Here is a 16648-nt window from a genome sequence, read left to right as displayed (position 1 = left end):
CTCTCTCTCTCTCTCCTACCATGATGGATGTCCTGCATTCTGCTGTGTGTAGTCCTACATGTGTCTGTGTCTATATTAATAAATGCAGGAGTACCTGAAAAATGTTCCTGAGCATGGGCACACAGTTTTCTCCTCTGCTGAACTGTTAGCCTCGTCCCTGGCAAGCACTGGGCCCATGTCAACTTGCCAGTTAGAAGCCTCCCAAAAAACTCCCAGGCATGGCTGAGCAGTTAGACACCCAAGCTTATATTGGAGCTTAGGTGTGTTGAAAACTGTGTGCTGCCTAACCTCATACATGCTATGCAGAACTGTGTTTCAGGAAAAAGAAGGCATCAGCCCTTTGAAAAAATTATCTGGGCAGCCAAAATCCCCTCTCCCCAAATCTGTACGATCTAGCCTAACTAGTATACAAACCAGTCCCTGCCTTACTCCTGAAAATCTGGGCAAACTGCTTGAGCTCCCTGGGTTTTCAAGGCTGCAGAGTGAACACGTTTGTTTTTCCTCCTTGCAGTTCGAACATGTCCCAAGCTTCGGGCTCCTGAAAACGGACACATTAATTGTTCAACATCTGATACCTCCTATAAGACGGTGTGTTTTGTGGCCTGCAATGAGGGCTATGAACTAGAAGGAAACACCAAACTGACCTGCCAGGGAAACTCACAGTGGGATTCAAAGGAGCCTAAGTGCATGGGTAGGTATCTAACTGTACTGCCTCTGTTCATGTCAGAGTGTGGCCTTTAGTGGCATGCACGAGAAACTAACCTTATTTTAATATCTGGTGGAGCGAGGTAAGAATGAGGATATGTCTGTGGATGTTATAACAGGCTTTACGAGTTGGGGAGGAGCAAAGGAATTTGTAAATGGAGAAGGTGTCGAGATTATGGTTGAAATCCAGCACAAACAGCTGATAACCAAAAGGTCGGTCTCATCTGCTGGCTCACTACATGTTGTAGCAAACAGAGCTTGTACTACAGATTAAATACGAACCAGAGGATTGAGTTAAAGATGATCTCTGGCCAAAGACTAATGTGTGTTAGCCGGACACTGTGAGTGCTGAGTAGAGTTGCGGCTTTGACGCTTTCGCTGAACTCGCAACAGGAGGTAAGAGTTGAGAGACATTAGGGACTAAACACCTCTGATGCAGGTTTCCGAGTTCATACTTAACTGTACAGCAATCAGTAAGCATGTACTGCTCTTTCTGACTCTCCCTCTTATGTATATAAAGGATTGCAGATTTCAGGACACTCTAACAGGTACTAAATTCACTTTAAAAGGTAAGGGGAAGAAATACAGTTAAAAAATGCTCTGAGGACAGGCTGCCAGAAAGAGATGACGATCTTAAATTAGCCCAGCATTTCAGAAACTGAACTGGTGCTTACAAAAGGCCAGGGTGAAATACATGTCACCAGCGTCCAGTAATGTCACTCGTATCCAGTACATGTGATGTCAGTAGGTGACTTTGATTGGACTTTTGGCTATTTGTACTGCTTAACCCCAGGATTAAAAATGAGGACTTTGCATGAGACAAGACTAAATTTCTAACTGTAGATATATTCTCCTAGAATTATGAAAATAATCCACAAGTATTAATTTATCAGGAGAGTTCATTAAGAGATCCTGATCTTTCTTCTGTTGAAGTCAGTGAAAAAAACTTCAATTAACTTCAAAAGGAAAGGAGCCCTGAAATCCTGCCGAAAGATTATAATTAGAAGATTTATTGTAATAATCAGTTGAATCCATGCTTCCTAACTTAACATTTTGATTATTAAAATCCAGCTGCACTCTATATCAAAAGATTTCTTCATACCCTCCAGTATTGCTTCCATTCCTAGATTACCCATGGCAATGTCTCATTTTTGCTGAGTTTGAGTGTCCAGTAAGAAAGTTAGCTTTGGTTGTCCCAGAGGGAGAAGTGTATACTGGGAAAATCATGACTGCTGTGCAGAACAAGCTTGCCTAAATTGCTCATCGTTATAGTTGTGTGGAGTTTCATTCATGGAAGGATGCAAACCAGAAGAGTCTCTCATAGTATGTCCCCCGACAAAAGTGTCCTTTTACTCATTTTCAAAATGTTTATTATTATCATGGAGACATTCCCCATTTATCTCTAGACTGAACAGTTTCTCCCATTTATTTCTAGACTGAATAGTTTCTAACTATCATTTATCATCTGCTAGATGAAAGAAAGCAGAAATCCTTCCATATTTAGGTGCTTGTAACTGCTGATTTATTCATTTCCTACTCTTCTGTTAGAAAAATGAAGTGGATTAAGGTTCAGTCTCCCACCTTGAGGCAGATATTTTGGATGTCAGGGTACCCTCTGAGGTTTTTTTTCTGAACCCTTTCTGGTTTGAGTGGACATCAGTTTACCATTTTTAAAAGTTATCTCACTGACACCGTACTACAGCCCTCCGTAACCATAGCTGACGCCGTATCATAACATAGTCTGCATTGTTTACATTTGCTTTTGTAAAGTCTGTTGTCATATGCATCTTTTTACAGAAAGAATGGAAGTTAATGCAAGTTTGTCTCTTACGTGTATTTTTAATTCCGATTTTTTTCCATGGAAGATGGTATTTGCAAGGAGTTACTTCTGAGCAGGTTACATTGTGTTGTAGGCTGTGCTTAAAAACAATATATCTTGTAAAAAAGAGAGGCTTTGTCATTTGTCCAAGCTGGAAAAAAACCTCTACTTTTATATGCTTTTGTTTCTTTCCCTATTGTACTTCGCTAATGAAAGTTTAATATCCAGAACTTTTAAGTTACAGAATTTTGCAAATTATTGTTCTCCTTGCTTTGTTCAAGGGTTAGTGAAGAAAGGTAAGAGACCAGATGGCATCAAGGATATTGATGCCATCTAGTGTTGAAAAATTAATGTTCCACACTTCAAATTGTGGTTGGCCAGTTCTTTTCCCTGATCCTCTGTTGTCGTTGTGGGTTTGAATGAAAGAGGCATGATTTGCTTGGCAGTCCTTTCTTTAATTATTGCATTCAAATGCATCTTGATGATGATGAATTATAATATACTGCTGTAGTTCATCACGGGCAGTTGCAGACAAAAGCAGATTCCTGTCTCTCCTTGGAAGTTTTTTTTTCCTCTACCTCGGTTAATTCCCTATCTGTAAGACTAATATCATGGATATCACTCTGCTTCTCATGAAATCCAGACTTTCTGGATCAGCTTTATCAAATTCTGTAATGAGAACAGATAAAAGAACCAAATAGCACTGTTACAACTTACTTCTGGTAAAGATCTGTCCCACTGAGAAGAGATTCTCTAGAACTGGAAGTGCCAAAGGTTATTCTGAATGTTTGTTGGATGATTCAGGGTTGTGTCTTACTAGGATTTCGGTGGCCTAGCTGGAAGCATCCCAACCAGGAGGACTGTTACCATTTCCCCACAACTGTAATTTTCCTTTTTTTTTTTCATGCTTACACCTTTCACAACCATTCCCCTAATTGTTCTCTGTCATCTGAGTGATACAGATCTTAGTGCCTTTAGCTTTTCTTTTAGAATATTCTTTCAACCATTCTTTCTGCTATTTGTCAGTTTCATTCCTGTGGTGAACGAGCAAAAGTTAGGATTTTTTCTGACAGATTAGTTTTACATTTCATAGCTAATATTGTCTCTGCCTGAAGTGAACAAATGTGTTAACACTTATGGTCTTTGCAGCCTATTGAAATGAATTGCAGTTATTAATTGTTTAGCCTTAAACAAAAACATGTGTAAACACATTTTCAGTATTGAGAGTTTAAAGGGCAGGAAATGCTTAAAATGCGTAGACTCCTTAAATTTTGTTTCGTGTAGAAGAGCCAGCTTTCAATGACTTGCTGCATATTTTGGGAGAGGAGAGGAAAAAGATATGAAGTGTTCTGAATGAGAATCCCTTTTGGGTCGTTAAAGCATTGCTAAGGGGTGAACAGAGGTCTGCCCTCTGTAGCTGGATTGGGTTGTTCTTTGTGTGTCCCTTGCATTAAGACCTGTATGTTTTCTCCACTGACTAGCTGAAGACTTACAGCTCTTCTTTCTCATTTGCTATAAAGGCTGGAGCATTCTTCTGCCATGTTTGTTTATTACCTATTGTAAGATGCATTACTGAAAGCCTGTTAACTGCGTCCGATGCCCCTTTTTGCCCTGCTTGTTAATGTTTCCATGTTTGCCGTAAAAATAACATTCCTTGTCTTGCATGGTAAAAACAGCAGCTCAAAAAATAGAACAAAGTTTTTGTGAAAATTGAGTTAATTGGGTTTTTTTGAAGTTTAAACTTTGATGTGAATGTTCTTCAGAATTTGTAATGAATCCAAATAATGAAATATTTTAAAACGTGGATTTTCATCCCGTAAGCAACTATTAGCCATTCCTATATCTACAGGAAAGTTCCTACTTTTCTGCTGCCATTTGTAGTTCCCTTGAGTCTGTACCTCTGGGCTTGAATATAGTCACAGCCAAGCTTAATTTCATCCACTTTGAAGAGGAGTAGGCAAATTCAGATGCCATTTCCCTGATCTAAGGTCAGCTCCTGGCAGGATGTCCTTGTCCTTCTCCCATTATTATTTCATGAGATAATGTAAAAGCTGTAGAAGGCAACATATACAAAACTGTTACCCCTCTCCTGCTACAGAGATCCAATTTCCATAGAAGGCAACAGGATGCAGCTACAACGCAGTCATGACAGGTGAAGTTATGGAAAAAAGAAAAGAGAGAGAGGTAGAGTAGAGCATAGTGGAGCCACACCAAAAACCCAGTATTTCTGTCCCAGTGAAAAGCGTGAGCAAGAAAATAAAAGACCTGGTATACTGGGTGCTGTTTACCTCAATCAGCACTGAAGAACAAAGCATTAGCAGAGTTTCTAGTGGTTCTGAAGCACGTGAGGAGCGTGCAGACTCTTCAAAAAAGTCTATATATTTTTGTACTCCCTCTGCAGTGCCGTGTGACTTTATTTGCGGATTGGTTTAAACATACATTTTTATGTATGCCAATTGATAACGCTATGCTGGTCTCTTGTAGAAGTGCGTTGCCCCATCTTCCAGAAACCTGCAGGTGTAACAGTACTCCCTCCAAGCTGTGGGCTGGAGCCAGCTGTTTCTGGGACTGTGTGCCAGTTGAGCTGTCCCCAGGGATTCATCTTATCTGGAGCTAAAGAAGAAATAAGGTGCATTTCATTTGGGAGATGGAGTGCAAACATCCAGGAGGCTCTATGTAAAGGTAGAGACCAGCACAAAATCATTTCTGTGTACACGAGTGCATTGTTAAGAGAAAGACCTAACAAAGGACAAAATGAGGATAGACTCGCACTGAGGAAAGCTCCATATAAGCAGCCTATTAAGAATGTTGTTTGTGCCATTGTAGCTTGGCTATCAGGTTACTTGAAGTTTGTAATGAATATGTGGAGCTCAAAGGGTTGCTGGAGAGCAGTCTCACAATGTTCATCATGAGCTGCCTCTCCTAGCTTCCATCTTGTACATATCTTGTTGGGAAGCTGCCTGCTTAAAGGCCTGACACAGAGATAAACTGGAAATTTCAGAGTGAAAGTGAAAAGCCCTTAGCTCAAAAGTGGCCAAAGTGGAAACCATACTCCTAGTAATATAACAATCATAATACTGCTATTGGTTTGTCACAGGTTTACGTAGCCCTTGTAATCTGAGCAGATATGGAAATCCTGTATAAACCTTGGCTGGTATACACACTACAGAGAGGTGCTTCTTTTCATTTGGCTCTGAGTTGACTACAGCTGTTTACCTGCCTTCAGTAACAGTGCGCAGGAGTTTAAGCCAAAACTGGCTGTCAGAGCTGCATGGAGTATATATAGATGGACAGAAAACGGTGACATGCATTTGAATATGGTTCTGTCGTGGTTGCCCACCTCTTCTAGAAGTGTTAAATTATTTGTTCTCTTACACACATACACGCTGAATTGGAAAGACTTTGGCTTTGGATTATAGCAGAATACAGGTAAAGTGCGATCTGTCTGAGAGCTACTGCTCACCTCTTTGTGAACCGCCGTGCTGGCAGAACTAGTGATTTCAGGTAGAACAAGGGTCCTCACGGACTGCATAAAAGAGCAGTACAGAAAAAAAGTTGTGACAGTCATCATGCTAAATCAGTTCAGAAACTGAGGTGGGAACTGTTTCTGTGTAATAGGCAGGAAGATTTTATCCTTCCCTTTAAACAAATAATTTCCCACAGTGTGATGTACCACATTGTTGTTCTGAATCTTCTGTGTAAACCTGTGCCAAACCGCAGTTTTTAATATTTGATGGGATCCCAGTATAAGGCTACTGGCTGAAGTGTTTGGATTGAGATGAAGCAGCGTGGCTTGGGATCAGGCTTTTAGATATTACCACGGCATAAAACCCTAAAATAAGCGGCACCAAGAATCTCTGAACGCTGTGCTTCCCTATTGCAGACGAGTGCAGTTTCAATTGCTTTCGTTCTTGTTGTTGTCTCTATTTTGCTGCCAAAATGTTGCTGCCAGGTCAAAAAGCCATTTTCTTTATGACTTATCTATTAGTCTTTCTTCAGAATTCACTTTTAAATGGAATTTGCCCCAGCCTGAAGGCTGTGGTCAGGGGAGTGTGAATCATAACTGGCAGTTATTTAAAGAGTGCATTTCTAGTAAAGTTTTCATCAGAATGAGTTCAGAGGAAGGCAAAACCACTTGTATTTATTGTTTAGTGCTCTTAATTATGGGGCTTTAATTGCCTGAGTTATGTCTTTGCTGGAACTATTTAGCAATAAAAATATAAGCAGTATCAGTCCTGAGTTGTTTTAAAGCCTCCTGGGCATATATGAGTTCAGAGCTGAATGCTGTTGTCCTTGTCTCATGAGTCTAGAGACCATTTATCAAACAACACTGCAGCAATAAAAAATAACCTGACCACAAATGTTTTGAGAGGCCCTATGCCAGGGAAATAATGAAGTACTTCAAGTTTGTCAGAGAAAGTTGAGGCTTAAATGTGGCTGGCGGTGTTCCCCATATTATAGCAGCAGTCCTTTGAAACCGTCCAGTATTGTCACATTTGTGACTAGAAGATCCCATTTGTCATGCGTAGCACCTTGCAGCAGGAGTTTTCCAGGAACTGGTGCCAGAAACGTCGTTGCTGTTTCTTTTCAAGTCAGTTCTACACCATGCTCCAAAAGACATGAGATTCACTACTGTCTTGCTCATAGTGCGTATGTCATGTCACAAATAGTTTTTCTTTTAAGTCATTGATGATTGGAAATGAGTGTTTATATCTGTATGTGTCATGCATGGATTTTCGGAAGTGAAAGGACAGAGAAGCCATTCTTTTTCGATAAGCAGATGCATCTAACGAATAAATGAATAATAAGAGAAACTAAGTCATCATTCTGTCTTATTTATTCTTTGCCTTACGGTTGCATGTAGGGACAAGAGTCTCATTGTGCTAAAGCATGTACTAAAATACAGCAAAAAGCAGTCCCTTCCCCAGGAGAACTTACTATTTATGTATGAGCAAGTAGGCAAGAATTACAAGAGGCAGAGGCAGGAAGCGTGCGAAAAATGCAAAATAAAAAAAATAAGTCCAGGCAGCACGGAAAGCAGCGGTTGTAATAAGTGGCAGTCTCATTATTACAGAGATTTTATTGCTATAATCCCACATGTAAAACTAGTTTGTCTTTTTCTGGCTCAGATATTGAAGCTCCTCGGATCCGCTGTCCAGAAGATATTGAGACTCAGACTCTGGAACATCAGAATTCTGCTAATGTCAGCTGGCAGGTCCCAACAGCCGAAGATAACTCTGGAGATGAGGCAAGTTAAAATCTGTACATTTGACTGGGTGCAGTCTTTTAATAGCATTCTTTTGCTGGCTATTTAGAATTAATTTTCTAAACCACTAGAATTTCTTTTTCTGGTAAGCAGGAGTAGAAGAAAGATCTGCTGAACGCTTTGTATCTTGAGAATTCAGCATTTTTTTCTCAGTTAAGGCTATGCACTCACAGGACCCTGCATGGTGTTTAAGTGGATAAAATCTCGTATGGTTAATTTATGTGGTCAAAAGAAAGAATGTGCCCTTGTTTATAAAACGGAGACAGCCGCTTTAAAAATGAGCTCTTAGAATGTGAAGGAGTTTAATAAACTCCTCTCATAAGGAAGTAAACCAGTTCATTAATCTAAAAGGCTAACAAGAGCGTGCTGTGATAAGTAAAAACTTGATTCAGCTTTCTGAGTGAGAGAGAAAAATCCCATTTTTCTATGCCATGCAAGTTTCAGACACGGGCCTTTGACTGCAATGGGTAGCAGAGGGCTGGGAATGGAGTTATAAGGAGAATTTGCTACAGAGCTGTTTCATGAAGAGTGACATTCCCTACAGGCTCAGACATGATCAAGTTACAGCAACTGCATGCATGCATTATCGTGAGTCAGCAGAGGAAGAGTGACTGTGTGCGTGCTCTTAATCTGCTGCAAAGACAGGAGTTTTTCACTTGGAAGCTGTGGGCTGTCCCAGTAAAAGAGGTTTAAGTTAGTACATTTTTTGTTACAGTACAGCCACGCTCAGCTAGTATAGCTCTGCTGACAGAGGATCATTCATTACGCCACAGAAACAAATTACCCTAGCTCTCAGTTGTAGCTGGTTTGTCAAAGCCGTAGTTCTCAGATAAACTATTTTGCTCGTGTGGAGCTGATTCTTTTAGAGAGAGGTGCCTTTACACAGTTCTAACCCATATGAAGGGGCCATGGAGAGCATGTAAGTGTCATTTGTTCCAAATGAAGGACTACTTTGTACTGCCAGAATTGTTTGAAGCATTTTTGGTCTGTTGACTCACAAACGCATATAGATTAAAACTGGATACGTTAAGTCCTTGTGGCTCACAGCTGTCTGCCCCACACATCTCCTAGGACTACTGCCTCTGCAGCTGGAGACCTGAACTGCAGACAAAGCACATCCTGAGCAAGCATAGTTTGCAGTTCGGTGTATTGAGGCAGACAGGAGTCAGTCTCTGATTGTCTTAATGCACGAGGCTATGAAGTACAGCAGGATAAGGTCCAGCACCTGAGCCAGTAAATCCCACTTGCTGTGAAGAAGGCAGTCTCAGGAAGGGAAGCAAGGCAGTCTTCTGCACAGTCTGCCTTTGTTACATGAAGGGGCTAATTGCGTTCAGGTGTGGACAAGGTTAACGTTGTTAAACAACACAGTTTAGCGTCCATTTCTTGAAATATATGAGTGTTGTGATTACTAACCATGTTTGTTTTTTAAGTAACAAGTGTCTTCCTATAAAAGGTCTCAGTTCATGTTACCCCAGCTTTCATACCACCGTATCTTCTCCCGATCGGCGAAGTTGCTATTACTTACGCAGCGGTTGATAAGTCAGGCAATGAGGCAAGCTGTACGTTCAGTGTCAAGGTTATTGGTAAGTTAAGTATCTGCTGCTAAAAATCAGTGGGGAAGAGTCTGTCATGGAGGAAATCTTCTCATTTTGTGCAGAAAAAGACTGTGAATCACTGTGGCCTTTACGTGTGCACGTATAAGCCCAAGAATCATCTCCTTAAATGCTTTGCTGATCTTGAGCCCCAGTCTGCATAGTGGCAGCATCACTGCTGCCACATGCTTTGTTTGGGTTGTATTGTGTTATGTTCTTCATCCTGAACCTCAAGATTTCTCCTCCTTTTGCTAAAATTAAATGCCTTGCTATGTTGTAAGTAAATTTTTTACTGCGTTCACCATACGCATCTTTTTTTTTTCTTCTTGAAAGACTCCATACCGACAAAGAACTTTAAAAGTTCTTGCATGTTCCTAATGCAACTCATTGTTCAAATATTTGTATCAGACAGTCTCGTCATTCAGCAGTCCTGTGAGCAAAGATTGGCTCTGTGGAACAAAACAAAATGCAGGAACCAAGAGTTCAGCTGAATAATTTGCCTTGTCTTATTTCCATTCCTTTCCCTCAGCGTCTACCAGTTAGCAGTGTACTCACAAGGGTGCACCTAACTTTATTATATCTCCTGAGGTGAACTTAAACTGCTGTTTAAATGACTTCTTCTGATCACAGATTTTACCTGAGTGTGAGTACAGTTCAGTGAACTAATTTCATGTCATTCCTTCGAATTATGTAGATACAGAACCTCCTGTAATTGACAGATGCAGATCCCCACCCGCTGTGCAAGCACTGGAGAAGGAGTACCCAGCCACATGGGAAGAACCTCAGTTTTCAGACAATTCAGGTGAGGCAATGCACCCCAAAGCATATACATGACAGTGGGAGACTGGGGAGCTCCACACTGCTTACCTATGATGCCTTGGCATTCCAGATTTTTTTTTTTAATTATTTGTTTTTAGGAACATACTATTTGGAAGGCACGCTGCCATTTCCTTCTCCGCTTGCCAGGCTTGAGTACCAGCAATCCTATTTTGCTGATTTTGCGTTCGGTGTCAGTAGGAAGATCTTCAGTGAGCTAGGCCAGAAGAGCCTTCTTATCGATATTTTAAGTTGTCATTTGACTCTTCTAGGTGCTGCACTGACTATTACTAGAAGTCATGCACCTGGAGATCTCTTCCCCAAAGGAGAGACAACAGTTCAATACACAGCTACGGACCCGTCTGGCAATAATAGGACATGTGAGATCCATATTGTCATCAAAGGTTTGTTATCCTAATTTTTTTGTGTCTGCTGGCACAGATCCTTCTGTGCCATAGTGTAACATTTGTTACTACGGATCGGTATCCACAAACCAGCAAGAATGTATAGCTTTGTTATGACTGAATATGACAAAGGATACAACCCTACTCCGCTTTTTCATTCAGTCTACACTTTTTCATTTAGTTATTCCCATTTTATATGGGAGTAACTTGAAGGCAGTAAGGATATTTTTTTAAACTAGCAGATTATCTAAGACTGAAGCAGCACAGCGGTGAATTGGGTCCTATAAATTCAAATGAGTGTAGAAGCACTGAAGTTACTATTCATTAAGCAGTAAAACTTTTGGTAATGGATCCAGTTGTTTGTCAGTGACAAATGCAGGGCGAAACAGATTAACAGGTGTTCTTGAAGTCTCACATGAAATCTGTAGAGTATGTAGTTAGAAAGGAGAATTTCCATGGAAAGATTTTTGTGATCACCTGCAAATATCCCAGCAGGTATTACAATACATTTTAGGTTTTAGAAGCTAGCTATGCCTATAAATATACTCATGTATTTTTATTGCTTGCATAGACACTTCTTCCCCCCGCTCCCAGTTATCAAGTCCGCTTTCTTCTTTAAAGGCCAAACATCTATTTGGCAGATGAAGAACTAAGGATGAAAATTCCGCTTTAATTCTGCCCTCTAATGCTAATGTTGGACAGCTATATAAAAAAATCTGCTAGTGAACAGAAAATTTAAAGTCATGCAAACTGGAGTTTTGATCATAGGTTTACAAAAAGGTAACTTGCAGATGGATATCCTAATTTCTTATATACTTTTGTAAAACTTAACAAGAAAAAGCCAGTTCTTAGAATCAGCATTATTTTAAATTCTAGACCACCTCAGACTTTTTGTGTTCTCAGTGACTGGGACATAACATTTTCAAATGTTCAAGTTCTTCACAATGATCTCATAAAAATATATTCTAACTGAGGCTTTACAGTCCTAAGGTAATTCTGGCTTCTTATATAGCCAGATCAAATCCATGTGTTGCTGCAACAGTGCAGAACAAATAATGCTTAGTTTCAGAATTCAGTATGTAACATAGTTTAATTCGCTCATGCAAGTTTGCAGAAAAGATATGGTTTAGTGTTTTGTATTATTTTACTACAGACATAAATGCACCTTTGAAAAAGTACAGAAAATTTTAAGTCTTGCATTTCTAAATTTGTTTTCTTTTCTCATATATATCACAGATTGAGTCTTTGTTTCTGGATTAAAATTTCAATGACAGAGTTCAAGAAGAATGTAGCACTAGCCTAATTCTGCTTTTATGGAAATCACGAGAAGTAGCTGCACAGACTTGCAACAGAAGTAGAATCAGATTGATACTTGGTGCTTTTGGAAATCTTATCTGCAGTTTTCCTGTGTACATACTTGCTTCACTACAATCATCCATATATAAAATCTGTGTGTTTTCCGTAGGTTCCCGTTGTGAAATCTCCTTTGAGCCTGTGAATGGTGATTTTACATGCACATCAGACGAAGCAGGTGTTAATTGCACGTTAAGCTGCGCAGAGGGTTTTAGCTTTTCAGAAGGATCAAGTGAAAATTACTATTGTGCTTATGAGGATGGTGTCTGGAAGCCACCTTATTCTCCAGAGTGGCCCGACTGCTCTTGTAAGTCTTTTTAATATTAGCCTTAGTTTTGAAAAAAATAATCGGAAGCTCAAACAACGTGTCTAAGGAGGAAGTAAATAAAAGTATTTTAGAAATTAGGACAGCTGTTTAATGGTAACAAATTTGCTCTGTCCTCTGCCACTAAACTGTTAGAAATATTGCAAAAAGAATGCCTAGAAGTCTTTAAATGTATTATTTCAGAAGGTCTCTAAAATATAAAAGTAGTAGTAAAATTTGAATCTTGGGATTCAGAAGACAGCCAAGATGTCAAAGTTAAAGTTCGTCTGTCGTTAGCATTTGAAATAGTTTTTCTGTGGACAACACTAACAGTGCCATTTCAACAGTAATTTCGTCAGCTTTTGCAAATTGTCAGTGCAAATGCTGTGGTTACCTAGCCACTTTCCACCAAATCAGAAGTTCTTATGTATTTTCTTATTTGAGATGAGCATATGCAAAACTTCAGCCGTGGACTTTCTCAGCTGTGCTGGCCTTTTAAATCAAATATGAATATAAGAGCTGCAGTTGAAGCCAGTCTTGGTACTATGTTGTGTCCACTTTCATCGGAGTGGGTTCCTTGGTTTCAGCAAACAAGTGCAGTATTTCAGCTGTAAGCCAACAAGAGTGATGTTTCAGACCTACCTGTGAGGCAAAAATCCATAATTTGCATACTTAGAAACTTTGACTTGCTTAAATTCTGGGTGAGAGTTTTTCCACATTTAGCCAAAGAGTAATAGCATTTTAATATCTGTTGCTTCTCCCTCTGTAGGAAGTGTGGAGGTTGATGTTATGCCTGTTCACAGGTTGCTCCCGTTAAGAAAATACTGAGATAGGTCAATGACTGTCATCTGTAGTCTCCAGTAGCTTTCACATTGAAGTATTCAGCAGCGTTGTGGAAGTTTCATGCCTGTTGAGGGGCATTCTCTGTGCTGTCATATTCAACTCCATTGGCTGAGACTGAACTGAATGTTTTTAAACTAACCGATACATTTTCATATACAGCACTGGGAGTCTGAGCTGCTGATTTAAAGGCAATGCTTCTTAGACTAGAGGAATCTAGTTTCAGCCAGTCCTCTGAAATTATTACTCTGACCAATACAATTTTTTCTCCATTTTTCAGTAAATCGTTTTGCAAACCATGGGTTCAAATCCTTTGAGATGCTCTATAAAGCAACACGATGTGATGACAACAGTCTTCTAAATAGTTTTGCTGATGCCTTCCAGAGTGCGCTTGGTAAAATGGTAGGTTAGTAAATAGTCCTTTCTTCTACTACTTCCCCCCCACCCAATATGTACCTAATTGTTACTTTTTCAAGCTGACTAATTGCTTACAAGGAAAATAGCACAGAAACTTGAAACGGAAGTTTTGTTTCATTTCAGAAGATGAAATATGCCCTTTAAAGATGAAAAGGATACGTAGGCATTTTAATGTAACTCACTGCCGTCTTCAGTGCAGTTACTTATGAAAGAATCCAATCAGCCTATTAGGATGGTCTCCAAGAAGCTTGGAGACCTGACTTACAGGTTTTCAGTAGGCTTCCAAAGATACCTGTGCATATTTGAAAAACTCAGTCAGTTGTGCCTTAAACCCAATGTTACTTTTGAAAGTCGGATGTTATGCCAAGATATATTTTATATAGAATATATATAGTATACCTATATAATTAAATATGCATATATACAAGCATATACAACCTTCCAAGGTTGTTACTTAAGTTCAGGCACTTAAATCCAGTGGCTGTGATTTAAATAATTTGCTCAGTGTTCTCAGATTTTTCAAGTTTCTGAGTTCTCCCTGTTATCAAAAAGAGCTCTATGACCCTGAATGTGAAGGGGTAGCCCGTTCCTTTTCTGCAGCATCTTTTCCTTTTTACCTCAGTACCACAGTCTGTTAATCCACAATTATATCCACAGCCACAGAGCAGAAGCGGCAGGATTTTGAGGGGTGGCCTAAGGAGTTGACAGTCCAGGCCTAGTCCGATAGCATTGCCCTGGAAGAGAACATTGGACACGTACAGATTCTGGAGGACACGGAAAGATCCATGTGCTGAAAGCTCCACCATTAACTCAAAAGCATTATTAACACATACAGCTAATGGACAAATTCCTGCAGCTTTGGATGCAGATGACCACTATTTGACCTGTTCAAATAGTTCAAAGCCTACATAACCCTTCCAGGCAGCCTGTGGCACCAGGGCCTAAACATCTGTCACTCACTTGTCTTGCTTCGGGTTTATTCTCTTCCAGTAGGAAAATCTTTGTTTTATTTCCTTTCCTTTCTCCTGAGAGCATATTTATCACCTACTACCAGGTTCCAGTGCTTACAGCATTGGAACCAGAAAGCAAGATAAGTGCCTGATGACCAGTCCAAGCAGTTACATCGAAAGGCAACAGTCTGGGAAAAGAGTTATGAAGACTATTTTGAATATGCCCAGTCCTGCTCCTAAGAATTTGGAATTTTATCAGAGATCTGAGGAGAGGAAGAGAGTTAGCAGGAGCCACCTCTCTAATGAAAAAGTGATATGGAAAAAGCAAAGAAATTCAGAAACACCTCTCAGAGCCCACCCTGCTCTGAAACTTCCTGGAAAGAGAAATATGAAGTTGATCAAAAAAATCATTCATGCTTTCATCTAATCGTATAGAGCCTCCACTGCCTTTGTGGAGAGAGGAAATCACCAGTACCAAGAAGGTTTCTGTAGTGTTTTCTGTTCAGTGTTTTCCAAGGTCATTCTGTTAGAGAGCAGCAAGGGTCAGCTGCTTGCGAAGGGCAGGGAAGTTAAGGGTCAAGGCATACATCACAGCCAGCAGCGCGCAGGCCTCACCAGGCAGAGCCCAGTACCACAGCACCCAAGCAAGGCAAAAACAGAAAAGCATGGCAAGGTTCAAGCAAGAATTGAGATCACTAGGCCAGTTCCTAAGGTTGAAGCAGGTCCAAAGTCAAGCTAAGAAGTCAATCTGCAGGTCAAGGTCTTGATCAGCAGGGTCTATAGCCAGATATCAGCATAGCTGTAGCTGAGCTAGAGATCCGTACTCCTCCAGCATTGCTCAGGCAGCAACCTAAGCCCCTGAACTGAGCTTAAATGGGCCTGAGGGCAGAGGATGTAGGAAAGGCCTCTGGAGAGGCTGATTGGGAGCTGTTAAGGACTACTAGTGCCCTGAGGCCATGCCACATCCCAGGCAGGCCCCCATGGAAATCAATAGTGAGAAGGTGTGAGCCCTTGCATGGCCCAAATTTTTGCAGCTTTCCAGTAGCTGGACTCTTTGTCACTACAATGGAGAGCCACCCTTCTCTCCAATGCATTGTTCATGCGGTTGGAAATACTTCTTTGTTTTTGTAGCGTATTTCAGGAGGGGCTCTTTCAAGGTTTTACAAGTATTTCTGGGTTACAGCCTTCATGCAGTGGAGTTGTATGCCACTGCTATTATCCTAAACTGGGAGACAAGCACCAGGAAGTTAAGTAAGCCACATAGAGGCATCCAGCCTCTTTACCAGTGCTCTGGTAAAGCCACCACAATTATCTAGTTTCCTCAGCATCTGATTGTGTACCATGTTCAAAAGCCTGTCCTTCTCCTCATATGACTTCCCCTGTCTTCTGAGGTCTCTTGAAGGAATGCATGAGTTCCTCCCCATGGGTAGGGAGGAGATGGACATGAAGAAACAAGGTTTGAAAGCTAGAAACATACTAACAGTGTTGCTGTAACTCCGGCAGAATTACAGGTTACTTGCCTAGAAAAAAAACAAGATGTTTTCAGACCTGTAAGCTCTCCTGTTGTCTTCAGCTTGGAGAAACAAGCCTAAACTTTCTTCTGTATTAGGGGATTTTGTGAGCAAGAATGGTACAGAGGTTAACTGAATGGACCTCTTGTCTTACATAAATGTTAAGAGTATGCAAAGGAACTTGCATGCCTACAAGTTTTCCTGTTCTTTCCCAGCTGTATCAATAGAATATATTTCTTCCAGCAGACCTTGTCAGGATTATAACAGACTTGTGAAAGGAGAAATCTGGTGTCAGAGAAAGGGCAGGACAGGTGCTTTACATCGTAATTAGAATTCTTTTTCAGCCGGGGTGGCTATGTAATTTTGTCTTTTAATGTTATTCTTCTTTCTGTTTGAAGGTCCCATCATTCTGTAATGATGCTGATGATATTGACTGCAGATTGGAAGACCAGACACATAAACATTGCTTAGAATATAATTACGATTACGAAAATGGATTTGCCATTGGTAATTACTGATTGCATAGACTGTTAGTCATCCAGGCTTAATGTGGCTTAATTGCTTTTGTTCTGAAGTACTGCCCTGTGTTGTGTGGAATATTTAAAGAAAACAGTTACAGAGCTCCTAATATACCAAGCAATTAAATAATAAGTTTGGTAACAGTATTATGA

The 16648-nt window shown here is 40.3% G+C and overlaps 1 protein-coding gene across 2 annotated transcripts in view; it reads left to right on the top strand.

Moving 5' to 3' along the window:
* The window catches only part of SVEP1 (sushi, von Willebrand factor type A, EGF and pentraxin domain containing 1), a 132069-nt gene that overhangs the window by 53505 nt on the left and 61916 nt on the right, over positions 1 to 16648 (top strand). For both annotated transcript variants that reach the window (XM_068927879.1, XM_068927881.1), the window contains 9 exons: positions 512 to 691; positions 5009 to 5206; positions 7654 to 7772; positions 9244 to 9373; positions 10077 to 10184; positions 10471 to 10602; positions 12068 to 12262; positions 13380 to 13501; positions 16376 to 16484. In XM_068927879.1, coding sequence (XP_068783980.1) covers positions 512 to 691; positions 5009 to 5206; positions 7654 to 7772; positions 9244 to 9373; positions 10077 to 10184; positions 10471 to 10602; positions 12068 to 12262; positions 13380 to 13501; positions 16376 to 16484 — 1293 coding nt within the window. The remainder of the gene's footprint in view (positions 1 to 511; positions 692 to 5008; positions 5207 to 7653; positions 7773 to 9243; positions 9374 to 10076; positions 10185 to 10470; positions 10603 to 12067; positions 12263 to 13379; positions 13502 to 16375; positions 16485 to 16648) is intronic.

The sequence above is a fragment of the Struthio camelus genome, chromosome Z, assembly GCF_040807025.1.
Source record: "Struthio camelus isolate bStrCam1 chromosome Z, bStrCam1.hap1, whole genome shotgun sequence".
NCBI classification, from domain to species: Eukaryota; Metazoa; Chordata; class Aves; order Struthioniformes; family Struthionidae; genus Struthio; species Struthio camelus.
Note: the sequence above shows the minus strand (reverse complement) of the source record. Positions and strands in the feature narration are given on the sequence as shown.